The sequence below is a fragment of the Meleagris gallopavo genome, chromosome 29, assembly GCF_905368555.1.
Source record: "Meleagris gallopavo chromosome 29, MGAL_WU_HG_1.1, whole genome shotgun sequence".
Taxonomy (NCBI): Eukaryota; Metazoa; Chordata; class Aves; order Galliformes; family Phasianidae; genus Meleagris; species Meleagris gallopavo.
Window position 1 is genome coordinate 1,060,401 of NC_139432.1, and position 24,167 is coordinate 1,084,567.

A 24,167-nucleotide genomic window follows, 5' to 3' on the forward strand; every position below is an offset into this window, starting at 1 on the left:
TGCTTCTGAGCACCTCAGGGGGGTGAGGGAAGGTTCCATCCCGCAGGCGTGGGTACCAGTGGGGCAGGCAGGACACGGCAGGCTGCGGCTCACTGCCGCTCTGCGCTTTCTCCCGCTGCAGATCTGCGGAACAACCCGTACCGGCGCGCTGATAAGGGCCGCGGCAGCGCCAAGAAGCGGACGGTGGGGCAGAGCCTGCAGGCCACGCCGGACATCTCGCTGTGAGGGGCACCGGGGCCCGGGATGGCACGGGGTGTGGAGCGGTGCCCACGCTCAGTGCCGGCCGCCCCACTGCCCCGCACGCCTTTGGGTCGGCCGCAGGGCTGCCCCAGCGCTTGCTTAGTGATGCTGCTGAGCTCTTCTCCCGGTGGGCAGAGCTGGGAGTGATGGGAGCCCCTGCCCAGAGCTGCTTTGTTGCACTCCAGGCCTCGGGGGCAGCCCCGCACACCGCTGTGCCCCTCCAGCTTGCTGGTGCCTTTGACCTCCTGCTGCTGGAGAGGAGGAGGAGGGCTGCCAGATGGGGCTGCAGTGCTGCTGGTGCCCCTTTCATCCTTGCGGAGCCCTTTGACACCGCGTTCTCCTCCGCCGCAGAGCCGGGCGGGCGCAGGCTGCGCCTCCTCTCCAGCACGGAGCTGCTGCAAACATCCCACCCTGGGCACGAGCCCCAGGAGCTGGCAGGGGTGCTATTTTACACTCACTTTCTACGTCTTCCTTAACATCTCCGTGCTGAGGGAGCAGGGCCTGGCGCTGCCATGGGTTCTCACCGGGTGAGCGGCGCCGGCCCATGGCTCCCAGCCCTGCTGCTGCTGCTCACAGCCGTGCCCCACACCGCTCAGCTGCCCTCCGCTCCCTTCCCCACGGCCGCTGCCCACATCCTGGCTCCCCAGGAAAGCTGCAGGCAGCGCAGCTCCCCGCTGTAACTACGCTGCTCAGCGCCACGCGCCGCTCCGAGGGAGGGATGGGAAATGAATGTGTAACTTATAAATGCCTTTAAGCCAGAATGTAAAACATTAACTGCTCATTTGTATACATTATTATTTTTATATACCGAGGGCCTGTTAAAGCAGAGCTGGTAATAAACCGACCCCGAGGGTGAAGCGGTGTCTGTGGGCCGGGCTGAGCTGTGTGCTGGGAGTGCAGTCACACAACGCCGGCCGCAGAGCCCTCTCCTCGCTCTCTGGGACAGCACACCAATGAAAGTCAATAGTCTGCCTTTCTTTTCTTCATCCCCGGCTTTTATTTTTCCCCCCCGTGAAGCTGCAGGTGAAACGTTGGTTTCCAGAAACGGCAGCTTGATAAAGTGTCACACGTGCAGTAGAGCCAGCGCTGCCCTCAGCCCCGCGCCGCTGTGCCAAAGTGGGTTTTCCAAGGGCTGCAGGAAGGATCTCTGTGACAAAAGCTCCGTGTGCTGCTGCTCTGCTGGGCTGAGGTCGGGCCTACAGCCTGACTGCGTTCTCATGCAGACGTTAGCATGGATAACAAAAACCTTCCCTGAGTGTCAGCACTGCGCAGCCCTCCTGGAAGTGGCATTTTTCAGCCTGCCACAGCAAAACCAACCACAGCAACAGGAAGGTGGGCCGGCAGCAGGAGAGAAGAGAGCCCACGGGGCAGGCAGCACAGCCTTAAGGCTGCATGGATCAGCCCCTGCTTGGGCACGGTATGAAAGCACCGCTGCTTTGTGCCAGGGGCTGCTGCAGAACTGCGCAGGGTTTGGGGGAAAGGAGCGGGACGGAGGGCTGGAAATGCTGTGTGGGGACAGGAGGTCGCCCACAAACCCCCCATCCCAGCTTCACACCGGACTGCTGTGCACCCGCAGCCCTCAGAGCAGCATTAATGCTGTAGGTGAAGTGTAAAGCTCTGCAGTCTGTGCTCAGAAATGCGTCACGTTTTAGTGGGACACTTCCTCCAGCTGGGAGCCCGTTTCAGACAGTAATTCAGACAGGATTAAGTAAGTGCTTCAGAACAAAAAAGTGCTATAAGAAATTATACCCACAGGGGGCCGGGTTTAAGTTTTCTTCAAGAGTTCCACTTCCCTACTGCATCACAGCTGTACGGTTCTGGTTAAGGACAACACTGCCACGTGTGGTGGGAGCCAAGGAGAGCAGTTATGGGGCGCTGCTCCTCAAAGCAGAGGGACAGAGCTGAACTTTTTTGAGCTGTTTTAAGTGAATTTCCCTTCAATGGCCCCTCCTCGCTGTGTCTCCCAGACAGCCCAGATTGGGCCCACCTGTTACCAAAGGGAGAGCAGCACCTGCCCACCCAAATTCAGCACACGCAGTTTCAATATACTACAAAAAAGAAATACACAAATCAGTAAAAAAGTTCACCAGAAATTAAGGCACAAAGCGCCCATCTGCTGGCCCAGTCCATGCCACGCTGAGCGGGTGAGGAGGGGCTGAATCAGGGCTGAATCCACGACTGAATGTGAGATTGAGAGAGGAGATGGAATCTGGTGGCAGATGCAGAGTTTGTCTGAGCGGACATCCTCTGCCCCATCCCCTGCAGGGGAGCTGTGGGGGCAGCGGGGCTGCAGGACGTGGCTCTGTCTGCCCCTGCCGTGCTCCTCCGGCCCCAGCTCCTATGGCAGGAGGAGATATGAAGATGAGAGCTGCAAGCAAATCTCTTTCTGGAAACAAAGCTCTTTTGTGATTCAGAAAGGAAACATCTGTGTGGAAGGTGAAACCCAGAACCCAGGCAGTTGCTGCTGTGTCCTCCCTGTGCAAAAGGCTCGAGGCAGAGATGCTGCCACCCACAGCCTGCAGCCATGTTCTGGCTTTCCTCCAGCCCGGAGGACACCAGCCTGCTCCCCTGGGCACTGACAACCGCTCTGAAGATGCTCAGCTTCCTTCCAGCCCAGGAACAACCGGCTTCCCCCTTGGCTGAGCAACAGGAGCTCTCATCCAGTCTCCACGTTCTCCTGAAAAGGACACTCGCACTCCTCTGAAGAGCAGGAATCTCCATCTCCCGTTCTCAAGCTCAATCTAGCACACCCAAAACAAGCACTGCCCACTGTTCTGGGGAACATCTACGCCTCAGGACGCGTCCTGAACAGGGCTGGAACAGCAGCGAGGTGAGAGCACCGTGCTGAGCTGCTATCCTACTTCAGCACCAGACTCCAGCGCGCGGTGCTCCATGGCAGGGGTGCTCGGAAGCTTTTGCAATTCCACATTTCAGCAAGGTAAAAACCTCCTGAACAGGAGCGACCTCACGGCCTGTTCTCCAGCTGACCGTGTTTGACTCTCCACGCCCAGCTGACGCTGCAATCCGGGGCCAGGGTGCACTGCAGCTCAATCCCTGAGTCGGGGACTTCCATGTCGTAGTGAATGGGGTGGCCTTCCTTTGTCACCAGGCTGAAGGCGGGGACGGGTATCTGTGGAGCAGGGCAAGCAGAGCTGAGCAGCACTCAGAACATGCTGAGCCCTGCTCAGAACATAACATCCCTTAGCAAAGCATCACAGCCCCAGGAACGCTGCAGCAGGGAGGTGCTGTTAAAGACGGAGCTCAACCGCGATGCACGCAGTGGCTGTCATTCAGAAAATACCTTTTCCTATCAACAAGCACTGAAATTATTTTACTAAATTCATCGTTAGGGTCCCTGGTTCGCTGTTTTAAGGCATTAGGAGGCTGCAGGATAGAAGAAATGGCTTGAACAAAAGACTGCAATAGCCCTGGCCCTGTGCCTCACCTGGCTGCTTATCCCAGTGGCAATGTCTCCCACCTTTGTCCTGTGGAAATCCCTGATGTGTAAATTTTCTCCACTTAGCAACTGGATCTGGATTTTCACTCCTGAAAGACACAAGAAAAGTCCTCAGCTCCTGCTGTGGGCGCAGCAGCTTCACAGTCCCACACAGAAGCACTGACTAACGAGGCACAGCCATCGAAGGTGCTTCCTTCTGTCATCAGGGATTTTGTTCAGGTAGGTCCTGGCACAAAGGATTGCTGGAGACAAAGGTGAGTCACAGAGCAGAGCTGGGCTTAGCGAGAAAGCAGCTGAAGACACGCTGATTTGCACAACTGGATTGCTCTGTAGAAATGAATGGTTATGCAGCACCTATTCCCGCACACAGCAGCTGCACGAGGTACAGAGCTGAATCGGCCTTGCTGGGTTCAGGAGCATCTGTGGCCTTCAGTTGGCTACACGGACTCGAGTGCCCCCCACCCACCTGCAGGGAGCGGACAGGGCCCCGTGACAGCCCTGACCCTGATAACACAGCAGCTGAGGGCTGAGGAGGGCTCAGGGACAACGCCGGGCAGTGAGAAAGCCGTATGTGACTGCCTGTGCTGACTTCAGGGAGGGGGACTCACCATTGAAGCAGCTGGGGGTGTCCGTGTGGCGGCCGCGGCTCAGCACGTTGTTCCAGCTGAAGCTCTGTCCGTCTGTCTGGCTGTTCCAGGAATGGATGCCGGAGCTCATGGTGTCCCGCAGGCTGAGGGAAGCCTTCATGGAGTTCTGCAGGAGGAAGCGTGAGGCCATCAGAGACTCTCAAAGAAATGGAGCTCCTGTGGGACTGCAAGCATGGGAACAGCCCCAGGGGAAACAAAGCAGAAATCCGTCGGGGTGGGCCTTGAGTTATTCAGCACTCACCCACCAGCTGGGAAGGACAGACAGCAGCACTGTGCGGATGTAAACAGCTATTTTCAATAGTCAAACTCTTCGGCTGAAGAGTTGGATGGGAAAAAAAAGGGGTTTTCACCACACCCACAGCACAATAAAGCATCAGATAAATCTAATTTCATTAAGAGATAACGCACAGGAAAAGCAGCAGCTGCGCTGCTTAGAAGAGCCTGTGTTATCTGAGTCAGGGGAGGTCAGTGTGACAACAGCAGCGTGTTGGTAAGCACCAGGTCAGCTGCTGGGGGTTGGTGTTGTGCAAAGGAAACAGAGAAGCACAGAGCTGCGTCCCACAGTGCGCTGCTTGGCTTTGGAAATGACGATCGAAGGGCATACAGTCAAATCACACCCATCCCTGGCTCAATAAGGCTTACTCAGGTGGTTTTTTCTACTGGTATTCCCTACCCTGCACACAGCAGTGTTAAAGCAAACCAAACTAATGAGGCTTGGCGTTAAGTAGATTGTAGCATCACTAGGTGCAGGTTAGCAGAGCCTGGCCCCCGTTGCTGCTCACCTTCTCACTGGCGTCTGACACAAACGGGCTGTCAATGCTGAGACACGAAAGCATTTGTTCCTGCTCTTCCAGTGAGTACGGCTGAGAAAGGCTGTTCAGAAACAGCTCTGCAAGCAGACAGGAAAAGAAAATATTTCCAGTGATTCTTTTCACTCCTTCCTGCTCCAATCCCAGACACCACAATTAATACCCAAAGTGTCTTCAGCACCACAGAGCAAACGCTGACACCAGAGTACGTGGAACACCCGACAGCTCCTCTGCATGTGGCAGCTATTGCTGCTGCCGTGAGAACTGAGCCAGGACAGGCAGGCTGAGCTGAGCTGAGCACCCACTGCATGCTCCGTACCTATTTCCAGCTGCTGGAGCTCTTGTTCAGAAATGGTGGTTGCTCTCTCTGTATGGCTGCAGCTCTTCAAGGGGAGGGGAGTGGAGGAGAGAGGAGGAGGATCCCAGGTCCTGGACAGATCCCTGCTCTCATTCCAGCGGGTTCCCTCGGCCTGCCTCGCTCGCTCCAGGGCCGGTGGTGGCGCAGGGCTGGCACAGCAGCCTCGGGCTGCCGGTTCCGGGTCAGGAGTGGCCGAAGTGGGGCTCACTGCGGGGGGCAGGGATGTCTGGGGGTTGTTCTCTTTGTGCAGCGCCAAACGCCTGGGCTCCCTGTATTCGCCTTTCCAGGGGCTTGTCACACCTCCCACTACAAAAACAGAGAACACACAAATGTTGTCATATAGAGGCAAAGGCTTCCTGTTACTGCACAAGTTTCTGAATTGTCTCTTGCTGCGAAATGCTCAGATTTTTCAGAAGACAAAACCAGCTGACAGCCCACAAGCTCTTGGTGTGCTGCAGCAGGACTGATAGAAATTATGGGTTGTCTCAGAGGGAAGGGAGGCCCGCAAGCATGAGTTACAGCCGAGGATGCTGCAGCTCTGCTCCCAGCTTTGCTGCACAGCAGGCTCCAGGCAGCGGACACTGAACCCAGCGCACACCTTCACAGGTGTGTGTGAAGCACAGCATCATCTGCTTCATGCAGACAAGGAAAAGCACACAGGAAATCACAGCGTACTTGGGGTCCCCTTGGGGTAATCTCAATCGCTTTCAATGCAGGGAAAAGCTCTCAACCCAAAGCACACATCAGTGCTGAAGCGCAAGCGATCCACTGAGCAGAAAGCAGAACGCACTGCAAAATGCACCACCGCTCCCCAGAGGAACAGGGACAGAGCTGAGAGCCCACTGTGCCAGCGTGGGAGAGGAGCTGGAGGTGTGGCACGCTGCTACCTTCTCGCAGCGCAGTGCTGGCCTTGGTCCTCAGCTCAGACGCAGACGCCCTCTGCACCGGCTCCTTCTCCAGACCCATTTTAATGATCTCAGCAGTGAGGGGGTTGCAGGAAGGTGGAATTTCCCTCAGAGGCGGCGGCTCCTTCGCGATCTGCACAGCAAACAGGAAGCGAAAGAGGTTAAACCAGAGAGGCTTCATTTGATTGCAAAAAAGGTTCTTCCCATCCTGAAAGTGCTCCCAACTGTAACGACAACATTACACGACGGGCCTGAGCCGTAATTTGCCTACAGCTGAGCAGCTGGAGGTCACACCCGAGCCACCAGCACGACAGGAAAGAAACAGCCCCAGTCCATGTAACATGCAGCAGTCTGCAGGAGTGAGAAATGCCCGCTCTGCAGCACAGCTGCTGTCATCTCAGAGACCTCCTGGCAGGACTCTTGTGTGGCTATGCTGAGGTATTACAGGCTGAAGGACCTTTTGCTGGGGATTGGAGTGGCTTACCTTCAGACAAAGGGGATGGTTGTAATACTGCGTCCAGGGGTGGCACCCGTTCAGCATGTGCAGCATCATGCAGCAGCTGCTCCACACGTCCACCTTGGAGTCGCAGCGCTTCCCCAGGACCACCTCTGGAGCCATGTGTGTCTCTGTGCCAGGCACGTAGTTCCCTATCAGCATCGAAATGAGAGCTCACTGTGTGCCAACCAGACAGCTGTCCCACCGCTGGGAAGATGGGGCAGCCTCCCTGGCTCTTCAGTTAAGCGAGAGAGGAGCCAGCTTCACCCCACAGCAGCATCCAAAGCTCCACGCCCCCACAGGCCTCACCCATTGGGAAATGTATTAATTTGCCTTTCCCAGGGCACATGGGAGGGGAACTATAACCCTCCATTGGTGAACACAGCATTAGGAAACACGTCCTCTTCTTTCACCATTCCACTGCCCAGAAATCAGGGAGGAATTCTGCCTTTGGTGGAGGCTGGGATTCTATCCCAGCTATTTAATGAGGTTACAGGAGCACCCAGTTAGATATTAAAGTTTGGATGTAGTTTCTCACAGGGAGGAAGCACTGAACGCAGCATGAAAAACACAACACCCCTCCAGACTGGAAGAGAAGGACCAGCTTCCAAACCTACATTCGTTTCGGCTACCAATAGCACACATCACAGTAGAATTAATAAACCTATGAGAAAGTTACGTCTGGGAAATACAGTAGCTTGAAAATTATCCATATATAAATGTTTTGAAAGACTCAGTAGAGCAATTCTGTACAATAACAGCAGAGAAGCCTTACCTGTGACCAAGCACTTCCCCAAGCCGTCGGGATGGAGGTGAGCAGAGTGACCAAAATCACACAGCAGAGCTCTGCTCCCATCATCAGACAAAAGCACGTTTTCCGCTGCCAACAAGAGGTGCTGAATTCATTGGTGCCCTTTGTGTGGGGTCACCCAGAGGGAAACAAAGCCCCAAACCCACAGAGCTACTTTATTAATAAGTCCACATTAAGGTCTGTTACTTCTATGGAGTCTCACTGTACACCACCAGAGCCATCCTGGCTGTCTGTCAGAGCTGCCCATCCCACACCCAGACACCAGAAAGGAAGGGGTGACAAATCCTATCGATACGCCCAACTGCTTTGGACTAAGCCAAGCTCCAATCCCAAAGGCAGAGCTGAAGATCTCATTCAGCGTTCTTTTGTCACTCAGTAATCCCCAGCAGTGAGCTCCTGGGAAGAAGGGAAGGCCACGACCCCATCAGCAGCATCCTACCTTTCACATCTCCATGGAGAATGTTCTGAGCGTGGAGGTACTCCAGACCTTCCAGCGCCTGCCCCAGGTAACTGAGGGCTCTGTCCTCGGGCAGGCAGCCGCTCTGCTTAATTAGCTGACCCAGTGATCCACCTGGAGGGGAACACAGAGTCTGTGTTAATTCAGCTGAGAAGAGTTCAACAGAATCATCAGCACTGTGACAGGGAAAGGAGGAAGAACTGCCAGCTCTGACAGCCCTCATCTCCCACACCCGGATCCATTCCCTTTGTTTATTTCCAGAGGTCTTACAGCACATGGACACCCGTGCCTTCCACAAAGCCCATTGCTTTGCATCAATTTCACACTGTTGTTCTGCTCTAAAAACAACCACTGTGTGATCAGACTCACGCTGCAGGTCCCCGGGCTGCGCTTGCCAGCAGCCTGGCTGCAGGAGGAGCCTTGGTGAGAGGAGCACCCAGGTTTGTCTATCCAGAGCTCTCTGCCATCAGGCAACACACACAGATAAACACAGCACCAAAACCAGAAAGGAGCAGCTCTGTGTTTCAGTGAGAATGTGCAGCTGGAACGGAGTGAGGCTGGGCTGGAAGCGCTGCCCAGAAACAGCAACAGCAGCCGCACACCCACAGGGACAGCACGCAGCTTCCCAGCACGCTCACAAGTACAGGCCTGGAGCACCCGAGAATTAATAATGCAGAGTGGGGCAGGGAGGAGAGATCCGTGTCACTGTGCTGCGCCATTCCTTTCTCACCCTCCATCAGCTTCATGAAGATGGTCACCCAAGGCCCCTCCTTCACGGCGCCGTACAGCGGCACAACTTTAGGGCTCGTTATCGCCGCGCACGTCGTTAACTCCTCTGCACGGAAGTGTTCGACCTGCACCTGGAGGAACAAAGGAACGGATCTGGTGACACTCGTCACGCTTTTCTGTGTGCTGTAACTACGTTTGTTTCCATCCAGCCAAAAAACGGAACGGTTAAAGGAAGCCTGGATGAGCCTCACCTCCTGCCTGCCTCCAGGGGCAGCCATCAACCGCGACCAACGCAACGAGTGAACATTTTCAGATGGATTTTCACACGTAACACTTTTGTATTCAATACAACCCCCCCCCACACACACACACTCTTTTCAGTTTTCTGCTGCAGCCATTTGAGGAGCAGTTGCACAGAGGTGATGGAACCACGCCAGCACTACGTGCAAACAAAGCACTTTGGATTCTCGTCGTCACTGCGCTGCGGCCGCACCTACAGCCTGCACAGCAGGACGATGCGTCCCTTCGTAGAGCCTTGCCTCTGCATCACACAACTCCCCCTCCTCGCACGTAATTACCTTTTTGGCAGCACACTGAAATCCTGTCTGCTTGTCCTCTACTTTGTACACTTCTCCAAAAGAGCCGATGCCCAGAGAGCCGTGGCACTTGGTCCAGTGAACCTCTTCTCGGTACTCATAATCCACTGGCTTTAGTTTCTGGGGGAGAAGAACCACAAAACAAGATGAAGCAAGCAGAGGAACTTTAGCTGCTGTCGGTGGAGTTCACCAGTTTCCAATAAATAGCACAATAACATCACTTCTCTTTAAAAATCTTTAAAAATGAACAAAATTTCTTCTTTGCTGCCTTGAGGTGAAGCAATATGGGAGGACCAATGCTCAGAAATACTTCCCACAGACAAGCACACGCGTTTGGCAAATGAGCGGACAAGTGAGACTCTCCAAGCTAAGCCAGGACTTTATACCCTTCAAAAAACAAAGTCACATCTCTACCTGAAAGTGTTCAACCGTACCAATACCCCCTTGGAAAAGGCAGCCTTGTGACAGAAGAATATGGATTATCTCTCTTCTGAAGCCCAAGAGAAACTCTGCCTACCACGACACGAATGTGGAGGGCAGGAAGATCACCTCAGTGAGCAGCACGCCTTCATTCTCATCTGCCTTTTGAAACTGTTCCTTCGGGTCCAGACTGCCTCCCCTCCACGTCTTGGCGAGGCTGGCCAGGTTCTGCGGCTCCCCGAGGCTCACGCTGCCCTTCAAGGCGTCCACCAAGTATTCTTCCACAGAAACCTTGTCCAAGCTGCTTTTCACGGACTGGCTGACGCACTTGGGGAAGCTGTATCCCAACTTTAGGCCAGACAAGCGATGCTCACTGTCTGGGTAATTGAGATCACGATGGAAATACGTCTCCAGAGCATTAAGCTTCATGGGATGGATAGGATTGTCCAGGTGTGGGAAGGGAGGGGGCACGATGTTGTATGGAAAAGGGCGGAGAGTTTCAGGGTGAGGGACGTTGTCCCTCTGGTAGTGCAGTTTCCAGACATGATTAAGGCACTGGACAGGGCTTATCAGCTTGTGCAAGTCAGTTTTGTGCTGGCTGCCCACTGAATGGAGCTTGCCCGCAGACAGAACTTTCTCAGGTTTCTCAAACGGGGGTGGATCATAAAGCAAGCTCTTGTTCAGTTCTGATAACCAAAAGCTGTTTCTGTAGAGAGCACTGTGGTGCGTTTCATCCTCCTAGGAAACACAAGAGAACAGAGCAGCTGAGCAGGAGCCTCAGGGCAGCTGCCCAGACGTAACCAGGAGTGCTCAGCACTTTGCGGGGGTCCCAGCATCACAACAAGAGTGCCCACGAATTCTCACCTGGACGGGAATCGGAGTGCAGCTTTCCTGTTCTGGAGTTCTGGGGCCCCGTCTGCCAGCAGCCACTGTTTGCATTTTCAGCTTGGATCGCTTCTTGTGACGCTTCTTCTTCGCCTTACCACGATGCCTCCCCCTCCAGCAGGTGGGAGCCATCCTCCCCTCCGTCGCATGAGCCACATTGTTTGGGATCTGATCGAGGCTGTCTGAGCGGCTTTGGAAACCAAAACACACGAGGGCTCTTAGGTGGGATGGGGAAAGCACAGCCTCAGCTAACAGTTACAAAGGCGGGGATGAGGAGACCGAGCAGCTCTGCCTGCTGAGACGTACAGGACGAGGAACTGCAGCACAGCTCCTTTCCCTCTACTGTGAGCCACTGTAATTCCGGTGTCACGGCACAGCAGTGCAGGTGGTGTCATTAGGAAGAAAGGAGGAGTGTTTGAGGGGCAAAGCAGTGAGGAATGGTTCCCTCTGCTTCAGTTGGTTACAGGACAACACCAGAGGCAAAGGGCAATGTCAAGGCACGCAGTGCCTGACAGCTGTCACAAAACAGAACCCAACCCTACATCCCACCTCCCCACTTCAGGGGGGCTTCGCAGCCCTCCAGTTTGTGCCTTCATGGGCGTGAGGTGAAAAAAAGGGATCCTGCCCAGCATATTTCAGAGAAGCAGAGTCACAGCGACCCTCGCTTTCCTCCCTCGACCTGTTTCTCTTTACAGCCCTGTTGCTGATGCTGTTTCTAAGTAGAGGTTCTTCTCTCATCCCCTTTTGCTTATCCTCCCCAGAAAAGCAGCAGTTCCCTCTCTCGTGAACGGCCCTCACAGCACTCTGTGCCTCACACAGCTTCCAAAGGAAATGCTGTAATGAGGTTCCAAAAGCATCAGTGCTGTTCTGTTAACAGAAGACCCAGACCGTCCCTCGGGTCAGCTCAGTGATTTCAGACAAAGCTCCCAGCTGGAGCAGCAGAGTGGGCAGCACTGACAGCACAGAGAGCACAGAGCTCGAGTGACCCGGACTGGGCAACACGCAGCAGTGCAGGATTTGTGTTCTGGGATCTCTCACCTGTAACGTTTGCTGTGGGCAATGAAGGATCTCTCTGACAAAGTGGGGCTGAACTCCTGACTGTTCTCACCTATGTGAAAGGAAACAGGATCATTGCACATCTCCAGCATGATGGTAAGAAGTGGACTGAGGAAGCCCCCTCCCAACATACCAACCCACGTGGTGACCCAGCAGAGCCACAGCACCACCCACAGCACCTCCTGACCCTCTGCTGTCCCCCCCCAACCACCTCTCAGCATTTCTATCATTATTATTATTCTAGAACGCCCCTCAGCAGACAGCCAGGAACAGAAGCAAGACTGTGAGATGCATTTCCAGCCACGCACCATTCTGTTACTCCGTGCCATTCAATAATGCTGTCACATTATTAAGAGGTTTCATGAGCTGCCTAAATAGAGCCCGGGATGTGTCAGCAGCTCCACCCCACGTGGGATTACAAATAGATCTCAGCTGGGCTCCCCAGGAGGGTGAAACCGCACACCGCCTCCCGCGCCCCTTCTCCTCAATGAAGAGCAGCGCTCCCTGCTACTCACACTCTGCTTGGGCAATAATGGAGATGGACGCGCAGCCTCCTTCTGTTTCTTCTTTTGCTGTTCCTTTGGTGATGACGTCGTTGAGGATTTTCCACTGACTATGGAAGATGGCTTTCTTTGGGTCCTCAACTTTGCAGACGCTGTTTTGCTTCTCGCTCGCGGCCTCGTGCAGCCCTTTGGTGGCACTGAGCTCCTGCTGCTGCTTGGCGGGCGGAGCGGGAGCTCCATGGCACGCAATCCCCATCACTGCCATTTCACAGCTTCACAGTCCCTGATGAGGAATGGGAAAATAAAAGCACAACACTCATCATAACGCTTCCCAGGCAAAGCAGCCCCACGCTCAGGAGAAACAGGAGCCTGCCCGCGGCGTCCATTAACGCTGATCTAATCCAAACCGAGGTCAGCGCAGCGCTGAGCATGGAAGCGAAGACAAACCCACAGCCACCAGCTCCCACGTGGGGCAGCACCCCACTCATCACAGCCATCCCTGCCCCTTCTCTGCAGAAATTATGGCAGATCTCAGTGCTGTAAAACAATCCCTCGGAGCGGCAGAGGCCGGCAGGCAGATGACTAACAGTGAGCCTGCAGCGAGCACACCAACAAGCTCAGAGCTATTTTTACACTCCCTGTCGCCCGGTTTGCATTAACACTGTCCCTCCTTGCCCTCTCCTCACCTTCAGGGGCCGCAGTGGAAACCCTGCCCACCTCTGAGAGCGTGCAATTCTGCAAAGTGCCCCTCAGTTAAAAGGTAACAGGGAGGAGAGATGCGAACTGCAACTGCGTGACATGGAAAGGAGCAGCACGGGGACATCACTGGGAGAACAGTCAGCGAGGTGCGTGCCTCGCTGGGCAGCTAATGAAGCACGGCTCACGTGGGTCTGCGGGGCAGTGTGGGCACTGGAGCTGCCAGCACAGCCCACCTGCTGCCATCCAACCACGAAGGCTTCACAAGAACCAAAAACCCACCCGATGCGATGGACGCGCGGCTCAGAGCGCCGGCAGGGGCTGCGACGAAAAGAAACCAACTCAGAACTTCTAAATAATGACTGCAGCAGAACTTCTGAGATGAGCGGCTCAGGACGGACAAACAGCACTCAGCCCACGATGCTCCAGTGCGAGCGCTGGGAGCTGTGCCCCCCGTGTGCCCTCCTGCACTCAGCAGCACCCAGTGCTGCAGGTCCCGGCTTTGCTGCTTTCAGAACCTCCTCTCACTCATCCACACCACTGAGACTCAACTCTTGATTTCAGTACCCCTGGCTTCCTTCCTTCCTTCTGCAGACGTGTGCACGGGCTCATTATTTGCCAGAGGAAAAGGAGAAGTCAGGTAACGAGGCAGCAAGTGAATGTGAGCGCCGCAGCGCCGGTCCATGCAGGGCCCTCAATGGCAGCAGGAAGGGTTCTTCGGGAAGGCTGCAGCTCTCAGCCTGTTAACCAAGGCCAGTTCTCACTGCTGTAAAATAGAAAGTGCAGTTGTACAGAACGAAAGCCGGCGTGGTATCAGTTGTGCTGCGGCAGCACCGGCACGGAGCCGATGGCTTCCGCTGAGCGCGTGAGGCTGCGTGGGGCCGCGGGGACACCAGCAGTGCTGCGGGGCAGCGCGGCGCTTCCTGCTCCTTCCACCTCCTGCCCCCCCGCAGCCCTGCTGCCCCTTCCCAGCCCTGCTCTGCACACACATCTCCTCTCCCGGTCCGAGCACTGCGTCTGCTTCACGTCGACATTTTCTTTAGAAAAAGCATCCCGTCGTCTCTGTGAGGTTTCCCACTTCCTTATCGAGAGCAGCGCGCCGAGCACCACGCCGACTTCTGCTGGTTGGCAACGTGGGGCGCTTCAACAACACGGCCGCCCTCACCCCTGCCAGGCACCGCCGGGCTGCCACGTTTGGGCTCCAGCCGAAATTCAGGCGGTTCCGTTCCAGCCGCGTCAGCTCACAGCACGTTGCTGCAGTGCAGAGAAGCTCCGTTGCCGACAGAAGGGAGAAGTTTCGATTTGTCTCAGTGGGGACTGAGAAAAGAAAGCTGCAGCACTCAGCATACCCCTGTGCCTTAACTCACACGCAGCGCACGTGAAGTCAGCGAGAGGAGAAAAGACTTCCTGGAGGTATGACGGCTCCGGGCTGGGAATGAGCAGAGGCTGCAGGCCAGCAGCCCGAGCAGGAGGTGGTGATGCTGGGCTGCTCCTCGCGCTGCGCTGCCTCCTCTCCATGGTGCTCCCACGGCCTGGTGGCTCCCACCGCTTTCCATGTGCACAGAACTCCTGGTGCTGTCAGTGAGGTGTGTTACAGACACCTCCTGTTCTGGTGGTTCGATGGCAAGCACTGCAAACTCCCATTTCTGCCAGCCATGAGATGGAGAGCCCCAGCAACCGCCGGCCATCCTGCAGCCGGGTCACAACAGCTGTAGGGAAACATCAGCGAGCAGAACTTCCCCAAGTACCAAACATCCATCGTCGTTTCCCTCTGTGAGTCCCTCCACGACTCTTCACGAGCAGAGATGCAAATAACAGCGTGTCCCTGTTTGTTTTATGCACTCAGCTTTCCCAGCTCAGAGCCCACCGTGGGGCTCAGCTGCTGCCCAACCACAGCAGCACAGCGGGCGGAGTGCCCGAATTAGGAAATACTACTTTACTTTTCTTTAGGAAATACTACTTTTCTTTAGGAAATATTACTTCTCTGAAAGAGTGGTCAGGCACTGGAATGAGCTGCCCAGCGAGGAGGTGGAGTCACCAACCCTGGAGGTGTTCAAGGAACGTTTGGATGTTGTGTTCAGGGACTGGAGGATCTTGAAGGTCTTTCCAACCTTGGTGATTCTGTGATTCTGTGAATGGATCCCCTGCAGCACCGGGTGCCCCAGAACCAGCTGTGTGTGCCAGCAGGGCCCAGCACTCACTGTGGGACCGCTGCATAGCCTGAGGGTTCTAATCCACATCTACAGAAATGCAAACACCAAACAACCCCCAAGTTTCGTCGAACTTAGCACAGATGAAGGCTTTCCATAGGATCACAGCGCTGTTAGGGACCCATGCGGAGCCCCCCGGGCGCAGCTCCCTGCAGGAGGTCCGACAGCGCCGGGAGCAGCTGCGGCGCTTCCAGAGGAGAACGCAGCGCCTCCCGCACTGCCGCGCGACCCTCACAAGCCATCAGTGCTGGGCGTTCATCGCGACGGCTTTAGGCAGTAAAGCACAAACGGGAACGCGATCGCAGCCGCTCCTCGGCGCCGTTCCGAACCGCACCGGGCGAACCTCGCCGCCAGTCCCGCCGCGAGCCGCCCCGGGGACTCCGCGCATCCAACGCCGCGGTGCCGGCCGGGCTGCCCGCACGTGCGCCGCGCCCGGAGCGCCAGCGGGGAAACGGCGATCCGGGGAAGCGGCGACCCAGCGCCCAGCTCAGCACTCAGCCCCGCAGCTCCGCGCCGCTCCGCCCGAACTGCACCTCACAGCTCGCAGCGAATAACGGATGAGTCACCGCGGAGGAATCCGGCGGCAGCGCCAGGCCCAGGCAGCGGCACGGCCGGAACGGCGCGGAGCGGAGCGGCAGCGCGCGGGGCGGGAGCGGAGCGGAGCGGCGAAGGAGACGGAGAGCGGGGCGGGCGGGCGACCGGCCTCCGAACGGCGCCTCCGAACGGCGCGGCCCGGCCGCACGCGGCCGCCGCTTCGGGCCGCCGCACGCGCAGGGCGCACCGGACGCGCGGATCTGCGGCGGCACCGCGCCCGGCTCGGGATGAGGCGCTCCTCCGGCCCCCGCCCCGCCCCGCCCCAGGCCCCGCCGGCCCGGCCCCGCGCGGCCCCCCCGCCCGGCGCGGTCCCGCTGACCCCGGGAAGGGCGGCTCTCCGCCGGGAGCGGCGCGGCGCGGCGCAGCGCGATGCGGCGCTCCGCCCGCGTGCCCCGAGCGCGGAACCGCCCCGCACCGCCCGCACGGCCCGCACCTACCGCGTCCCGCGGCGCTGCTCGCCGCTCCCTCGCACTGACAGGCGCGGACGCCGCCGGCCCCGCCCCATCCGCCGCGCAGCCAATCGCCGCGCCTCGATCCTCCTCGCCCCGCCCTCTCTCCGCCTGCTCCGCCTCGCAGCCAATCGTCGCCTCCCGATCCCTCGCGCCCCGCCCTGTCCCGGCCCAATTTGACTCGCGGCCAATCGCCTCCCAGACAGCTCCCCGCCTCCCTCCTTGTTTCCCGGAAGAGGGCGGGGCTTCCGGCGAAGCGTCCCGCCCACGGCTTCCTCGGGCTCCGCACTGCGCGTGCGCGCGGCCACCGAGGCGGTAGTGCGCAAGCGCGGTCGTGGGCGCGCATGCGCAGAGCGAGCGGTATGGGGGGGGACGGAGCTGCGCCGCTGCAGGGAGCGCCGTGCGGGGGCGGCGGGTCCGGGCGTACCACGCTCGGTGGGGCCGCTCCGTGCGCAGCCCGGGAGGGGCGGCTCGTGCCGCTGCTGCCCTGAGCGGCAGGAGCTCCTCAGGCCGCTCCCGAGCGGCGAAGCGTGAACCAATAAATGCGCTCCGGCACCGCCCCGCCGCCCCGTGGTTTTACACCAAACATCTCCCAGCGCTCTGCTCCTGCGGCCCTTGTACCCCCGTATCCCCCAGAATCCCATATCCCCCCGTGTCCCCCGAGCGGACAACCAGCCCTGCTCCAAACAGAACCTCAGCCGAGGGCAGAGCTGTGCCGCCGTCCCGGGCCGTCGGATGTCAGCAAAGGACGCGCGGTGTCCGCTGCTCACAAAAGGAACAACGAGAGGCGCGTCCGCCGACGGGGGGCACGGAGCGCCCGAACTGCGGGCTCTGCTGCAGCAATAAAAGCCGCGGGTGGTTATCAGAGCGAATGCAAACGGAACGAGAGTAAAAATCAGCGCGCTGCTGCGCTGTGTGATGTGCGGGCTGCCTCGGGCTGCAGGGCTGGGCGGGACAAACCGCGCTAACAGCGCTGTGCACCGCGGGGACGGAGATGGATGGAGCGCAAACGGCTGAAAGCTTGAAAGGTTTCGCTTCCCGGCCGACACGGAGCGATAAATACGGCACAGGGATCTGCCACTGACTCCCACGCACGGCGCAGCTTTGGACGTCGCGTCCCGCACGGCTTTAAGCCCGGGCGGAGCGGTGAGGCTGCAGGCGAGCATCGCAGTGCTGCGCACACAGACCTGGGGCTCCTGCGGGCTCTTTGGAGGTCGGGTCGTGACGGTGCTCTTTAGGAGCAGCGCTGCTCTGTGTGTCTGCAGGCCGGCCGAAAATCTGAGCTCCTCCCCGCCCGAAGCAGATGCGGCACTTCCAGCTGATGGCTTTCATTCCCAGTCCTGCTAACGAGCTGCGATCCTCGCTGAGCAGAGCCCAGATCCCTTTACAGAACTCTGCCATCCGGAGTTAAAATGAGCAGAAATGGCCGCACGGACGATCCCTTGCCCCGCACACAGCGGCTCTGCTCATCCGCTCGGGGTGAGGGCAGTCGTAGGATGGCTCTGATGCTGATCTCAGTTCGCTCCTCCCAACTGAACGCTGCCTTCGTGGTTTTAAGTGAGAAATTAGAAACAGCCCCACTGGGTTTCCAAAGCTTTTCATCTGCTCCTTTGAATACCAATCAGTTCCAATTAATCAGCGTTCGGCCCCTGCAGGGAATGCACTCCTGTAGGCTTCCTCTTATCACTGCCAAAATGGGATCCAGTGCTCTTTCTGCACAAGTTCTGCTTTCTGACTCTTCTCTGCCATCATGAAACGCGTCTGAACCGCTGCAACCCGGGCGCGCAAAGACCACGGAGCGTCACAAACAAGCAGAGCTGCCCCATGTGAGCCCTGCAGCTGGCTGGTGGGTCAAGATATGTTGGAAAAGGTTTGTTTCCTTTTTAATTCCAGCTCTGAGAGTGGAATAGTAAATATAAAATTCCAATGTTGAGTTTTGGTTTTCTTTCTTTTTTTTTTTTTTTTTTGCTTTTTAATAAAAGAAATATTTATGGATAAGCTGGAGAAAGGTAGTTGCTAGATTGTCAGCACTACTTCTAATTGAATTCTCCTTACTTTAACAGGTAACTAATTAACCCAAAATGAGCAATGACGTCTGCAGAGGGAGCTGGCTGGGGTTCAATTTCTTGGAGTCATTTCTCAAAAATGCATTTTGGAGAAAACTTTCATTCATCTAGAGCTTAGAATCAGAATCATGGAATGGCTTTGGGTGGGTTGAAAGGACCCCAAAGAACAAAGAATCACGGAATCATGGTGTGGTTGGGTTGAGAAGACCTTAAAGATTGTTGAGCCGTGGAATCATGGCATGGTTGTGTTGGAAGGGACCTTAAGGATTGTAGAACCACGGAATCACAGCATGGTTGGGTTGGAGGGACCTCAAAGAGGTCATTGAATCAGATCACAGTTGGGTTTGAAGGGACCTCAAAGGTCGGAGAACCATGGAATCACAGCATGGTTGGATTGAAGGAACCTTAAAGATCGTAGAACCATGGAATGATGGCATGGATGGATTGGGAGGGACTTTAAAGATTATAGAACCATGGGATCGTGGCATGGATGGGTTGGAAGAAACCTTAAATCTCACTGAGCTCCAACCCCCTGCCACAGGCTGTGTTGATCAACGTACCCAATATTTCTCTGAGGGGAAAATACGGCTTGTCATCGCTGGCAGAGTCTGGAAGCCCGGCGTTATGTGTCAGCCAAGGACTCGCTGTTTTCCCTTTCACTGCTGCAATTCTCAGCTGTGCTCCTCGCGTTTTGGAGCACTGGCTTCCAGCCTGTGTGTGGCTGGCTGCTGCTGTGTGCCCCATAGAGGCAGGGAGGGGAGGAGGGGGGCAGGCAGTGATCCATGAGGTCTGTGGGTGCTGTGGCTGGAGGACACCGTGCGTCACCTCGTTGTGTGCAGTGCTTTCATTCGCTGGGTATAACTGCCACCCCCAGGTCTTGCCTTGGTGAAGATGAAGGGATTACTGCGGGTCTGAGGACTGGGAAGCACCTCTGCTCCCAAGACAGTGGTTTAATGAGGGAGGTTTGGGAGCAGGCATTCAAATGGACAGATAAAATGAACCCAAACGTCTGTGTCAAACTCTGACACCGCTGCTGGATGCCACGGATCAGAGTGCCACCAGATGGAAATCCCAGGTGTTGGATGCTGGGCCCTGTGGGAGGCTCAGCTGTCGTTGGCTGTTGTTGTGCAGTGGGACGTCCCACGCAGTCCCAGCCCTTGTCCTCCACTTGAACCTTCAGAAATCCCGATGAGCTCACTCCTCTTACAGACATGGGGCTGGGCTGAATTAAAAACCAGCTGCTGCTGCACCGCAACTTCCGCTCTGTTTTTGCAAAGGGGCAGGAGAACGTGGCAACAACAGCATGGGCATCACTCTGTGCTCAGCCCTCCTCCCAGCCCGGCCAGCAGCATCTGATTGCATCTGATTGCACCTGATTGCTGGTGTTCTTCAGTGGAGTGCAACAGGATGCGATGAAATGCAATGAAATGCAGTACAGTGGGATGCAACACAGTGCAGTGAAATGCAATGGAATCCAAAGCCATGGAATGCAACACAACCCAACCCAACGCAGCACAATGAAGTGCAATGCAATGGAATCCAAAGCAAAGCAATGGAGCACAACACAGCTCTAACCCAATGCAACAACAAAATGAAATGGAATCCAAAGCACTGGAACACAGCACAACCCTAACCCCACCCAAAACAATGGAATGCAATAGAATCCAAAGCAATGGAATGCAATCCTAGCCCAAAGCAAAGCATTGGAATGCAACACAAACCTTATCCAATGCAACACAATGAAATGAAATGCAACAGAATCCAAAGCGGTGGAGTGCAATGCAACCCAAACCCAATGCAAAGCAATGGAACACAGCCCTAACCATATGCAAAGCAATGCAATGGAACGCAGTGAAATCCAAAGCAAAGCAATGAACACAACACATCTCTAACCCAATGCAACACAACAAAATGAAATGCAATGGAATCCAAAGCAATGGAACACAACCCCAACCCAATGCAAAACAACAGAGCACAACACAACTCTATCCCAATGCACAGCAATGAAATGAAGTGCAATGGAATCCAAAGCAATGGAACACAACCCCAGTGCAAAGCAGTGGAACACAACACAACCTTAACCCAATGAGCACAGCGAAATTAAATGCACATGTGCTGCTGGGATCCTTCTCAGAGTGTTGTTTACGTGGCTGCAGCAGCCTGCCCATTCAGCCTGGGATCCTGACCTGCTGCCATGGGAATTTCCCCAACTCCATTCAGCACAAAGGGGCCAGATGACTGCATATGATTCTAACACAGGTTACCTTCTCAGATTGGAAACGTGCAGGCAATTCTTTTGTCTTATTTCTCATGTGTGATGGGAAAAGCTACCAGGAGACAGAAAAGCAAAGGTGGTCAACCACAGTGCAGTGGAGACATCTGCTCTGCAGTGCTTGCATTGCCTTTTTCTCTGGGCATCCTCCCCTGCTGTCTCCTCTCTGCTCAACTCCACCTCCGTGTTCTCCCCTGCATCTCCACTGATCTCGTGCATTCAGTCTTACTTTGATTAATTTGATCCAGTCAATCCTTTATTCCCCAGTGCAAACCGTACCCAGAAGTTAAAATAAACCTCACAAATCTGAGGCAATAATTCAGGTGATAGTAATTAGGAAGAACCCCCATCAGGGAGAAAACAGTTGTAAGAGGGGCACGACACAGAGGTCTCTGTGCTCCCCGCAGGAAACTTTCCTCCTAAAGCAAAGTGGGAGCGCTGGGCTCAGCCTTTGCTCATGAAATTAATTATGATGAATTAAAAGTGTCAAAGATGAGCCGTTGCACCCCGGGTCACATTGTTGGCTGTGAAGAGTGAAGGGCTGCACAAAGGAGGCTGGTGAAATCTGCATCTGGCACAGCACCCAGCAGTGCCCTCACTGAGCCGGGCTGGGTTTGCTGTGTGCAGCCCCTGGTGCTGCTGTGCCCAAAGAGCCGCCGGGTCCATAGCATGGAGCTCTTTCCCAGCAATCCCTCCTCATTTCCAGTTCTGCAGCCCTTTCCAGGCTGGGGAGCCGCCTCTGGACTCCAAAACCAATGACATCACGCTGAAGCCTTCAAGCATGTGATTTCCCAGTCCTGAAATGAAAGGCGTCCCTCCAGGGGAGGAAGAGATGCTGTGCAGATGTGCAAGAGCAGCTCCCTCTGCCCCGAGCAACACTGCGGGATAAGAGCCAAGAGAGGAATCCTACCGGGAACTCCCATCCCGGCTTTGGGACGGTCTCACTTCCCCACCCCATGGGCACAATGGGACACACAGAGCACAGCTGGGTTCCTTCCTGGAACCCCCAGACTTCTCCTTCCTGACAGCCCACGGCACCATGCAGCCCATGGCACAGTGCAGCCCATGGCACCGTGCAGCCCTTGGCACCGTGCAGCCCATGGCACCATGCAGCCCATGGCACCATGCAGCCCTTGGCACCATGCAGCCCTTGGCACAGTGCAGCCCATGGCACCGTGCAGCCCATGGCACGTGCAGCCCATGGCACCATGCAGCCCTTGGCACAGTGCAGCCCATGGCACCATGCAGCCCATGGCACAGTGCAGCCCATGGCACCATGCAGCCCATGGCACAGTGCAGCCCATGGCACCATGCAGCCCTTGGCACCGTGCAGCCCTTGGCACCATGCAGCCCATGGCACAGTGCAGCCCTTGGCACCAGTGCAGCCCATGGCACATGCAGCCCATGGCACAGTGCAGCCCTTGGCACCGTGCAGCCCTTGGCACCATGCAGCCCATGGCACAGTGCAGCCCATGGCACATGCAGCCCATGGCACCATGCAGCCCATGGCACCATGCAGCCCTTGGCACCATGCAGCCCATGGCACCGTGCAGCCCATTGGCACAGTGCAGCCCATGGCACCATGCAGCCCATGGCACAGTGCAGCCCTTGGCACCATGCAGCCCTTGGCACCATGCAGCCCATGGGACCGTGCAGCCCTTGGCACCATGCAGCCCTTGGCACCATGCAGCCCATGGCACGTGCAACCCTTGGCACCATGCAGCCTCGGCACAGTGCAGCCCATGGCACCATGCAGCCCTTGGCACCGTGCAGCCCATGGCACAGTGCAGCCCTTGGCACCACCATGCAGCAGCTCACCACGCTGATGGTGCTCATGGATGAGTTGCTGGAAGCACCCCGGCACGGCCGTGTGTCTGCTGTGGGATCTCTCATCTGCAAACACTGCTCTGTTTTATTTCTTCCACATCTCACACCCCTGGGTTCCTCGTTCATTTGATGAGAGCTGGGCACAGCCCGCACAGAGGTTGGGGGATGGGCAGCCTCTCCATGGTGTTTTTGGCCAAAAACAAGCAGAAAATCCATGGCAGAATCACAGAACCTCAGAACCATGGAATCATCCATTCTGGAGAAAGCCTTCAGGATCACCAAGTCCAGCAGTCAGCCCGAGCTCTCAGCTCCCACCACTACACCACGTCCCTCAGTGCCATGTCCATGCAGTGTGGATGAAGTGCCCCTCTCCATGCAGAAATCCCCTCCAACACCCAACCTAACGCCCCTGATTGGCACCCAGCTGCCCGTCAGCACCCCTTTCCCACCGGGCACCTCTCCATCCCCTCCTCCCAAAGCCACGGCTTTGTTGGGAACCAAGAGCAGGACGCAGTGCTCACCCTCACTGTATGCCATGCAGTTGGGCTTGGCCCATCGATGCAGCCTATGCAGATCCCTCTGCCACACGTGGCTGTGTCCAGGAGCTGTGCCGTGTAATTCAGAACTGCTCACACTTCATGTACTGCTTCAGCCCAACCTCTGGAGCCATCTGTGTGACACAGGACCGCCCCCAATTTACTTCTGCTTAAGAAAACAATGTCTGACCCTATTTCAGAGCCCGCCAACTCCTTAACAAGCGGCTCCAGCAATTAATTACCTACTTCCCTGAACACTTCCCTCTTGCTCTTCCCTGGAAGTTCGTGGGGAGATATTTCTTCATCGGTGATCTGGATGAACGTTCTCTGGGTGTTGGGAGGTGTCCATGGTGCAGCTGCCTCTCAGGTGCCTGGAGACCCCCTGTGAGCTGGGACACACACCTGGGAGCTGCATCGCTCTGCAGCTGTGCTGGCATCCAGCTGTGCTATGCTGACATCCAGCTGTGCTGCACTCACACCCAGCTGTGCTGTGCTGACACCCAGCTGTGCTGCAGCTGCCCTCCCAGCTCTTGCAGTGCTCACTCAGGTGAGTTTGCAGTGTCCCAACACATCCCTCCCCAGGGGGAATATCTGAGGAAGATGAGGAAGAAGAAATGGAGCACCATTACAGCACATCAAGAGCAAAGTCATGTGTTTCAGAGGAGACCAGGCGGGTGATTAATTACAATCAGAGAATCATTAGGGTTGGAAAAGACCAAGACCCCAAAGTGCAACCGCAGTGCATCCCCACTGGGCGCAACTCTCTGCTTCAACACCTTTTCCCATTCTCCCAGCCTCAGCCATGCTGCAGAACAAAGGATTCCCATTGCTAGTCGTCCTACAGCCTCTTGTTGCCAGATTGGACACCCTGTCTGAAAGCCCACAGCCCGACCTGCTGTATTTTGCAGCTGATTGGTTTTAAGTCGCGTTTTCAGAAAAGGCAACGCAACCTGCACGGCTCTGCCCCCAGCACCGCCCCTAACGGAGACCTTTGCACCTGGCTGCTGTGTCAATATTTAGCCGGGTTGGTGTGTGTGTGCAAGGAGCGGGAGCTTCGTTTGCACTTTGTTAATTAAGCACCTGCAGCAACACAGCATAAAAAGGTGCTCCCCCGGAAGGGTGAAACCAATTGGGCAAAGGTGTTGCAA

At 56.3% G+C, this 24,167-nt stretch overlaps 1 protein-coding gene across 3 annotated transcripts; it reads right to left on the reverse strand.

Annotated features, from left to right (window-relative positions):
* Positions 1-118: 118 nt before the first annotated feature.
* On the reverse strand, positions 119-17,811 carry MAP3K14 (mitogen-activated protein kinase kinase kinase 14). Of its 3 annotated transcripts, none has more exons than XM_010724461.4 (16): positions 17,506-17,811; positions 12,382-12,652; positions 11,849-11,918; positions 10,790-11,000; positions 10,055-10,663; positions 9,488-9,625; positions 8,911-9,040; positions 8,163-8,294; positions 7,688-7,792; positions 6,901-7,064; positions 6,399-6,549; positions 5,473-5,817; positions 5,127-5,233; positions 4,306-4,450; positions 3,686-3,786; positions 119-3,370 (listed from the first exon to the last, which is right to left on the reverse strand). In XM_010724461.4, exons 2-16 carry the CDS (start codon positions 12,632-12,634, stop codon positions 3,206-3,208), a joined length of 2,826 nt encoding a protein of 941 aa, XP_010722763.1. In that variant the 5' UTR covers positions 12,635-12,652; positions 17,506-17,811; the 3' UTR covers positions 119-3,205. The 3 variants fall into 3 exon arrangements, with proteins under 3 accessions (XP_010722763.1, XP_085067438.1, XP_019478928.1); XM_085211312.1 differs by lacking the exon at positions 17,506-17,811 and adding an exon at positions 16,307-16,444; XM_019623383.3 differs by lacking the exon at positions 17,506-17,811 and adding an exon at positions 13,348-16,192.
* Positions 17,812-24,167: the final 6,356 nt, after the last annotated feature.

Bases quoted from the DNA above. Each gene is read 5' to 3' on its own strand.
- MAP3K14 (XM_010724461.4), bottom strand. From the start codon at position 12,634: ATGGCAGTGATGGGGATTGCGTGCCATGGAGCTCCCGCTCCGCCCGCC. The intron at 11,919-12,381 runs GTGAGTAGCAGG...CCTTTCACATAG, and splicing joins CATTATTGCCCAAGCAGAGT to GTGAGAACAGTCAGGAGTTC. The intron at 11,001-11,848 runs GTGAGAGATCCC...TGGTTTCCAAAG, and splicing joins GCCCACAGCAAACGTTACAG to CCGCTCAGACAGCCTCGATC.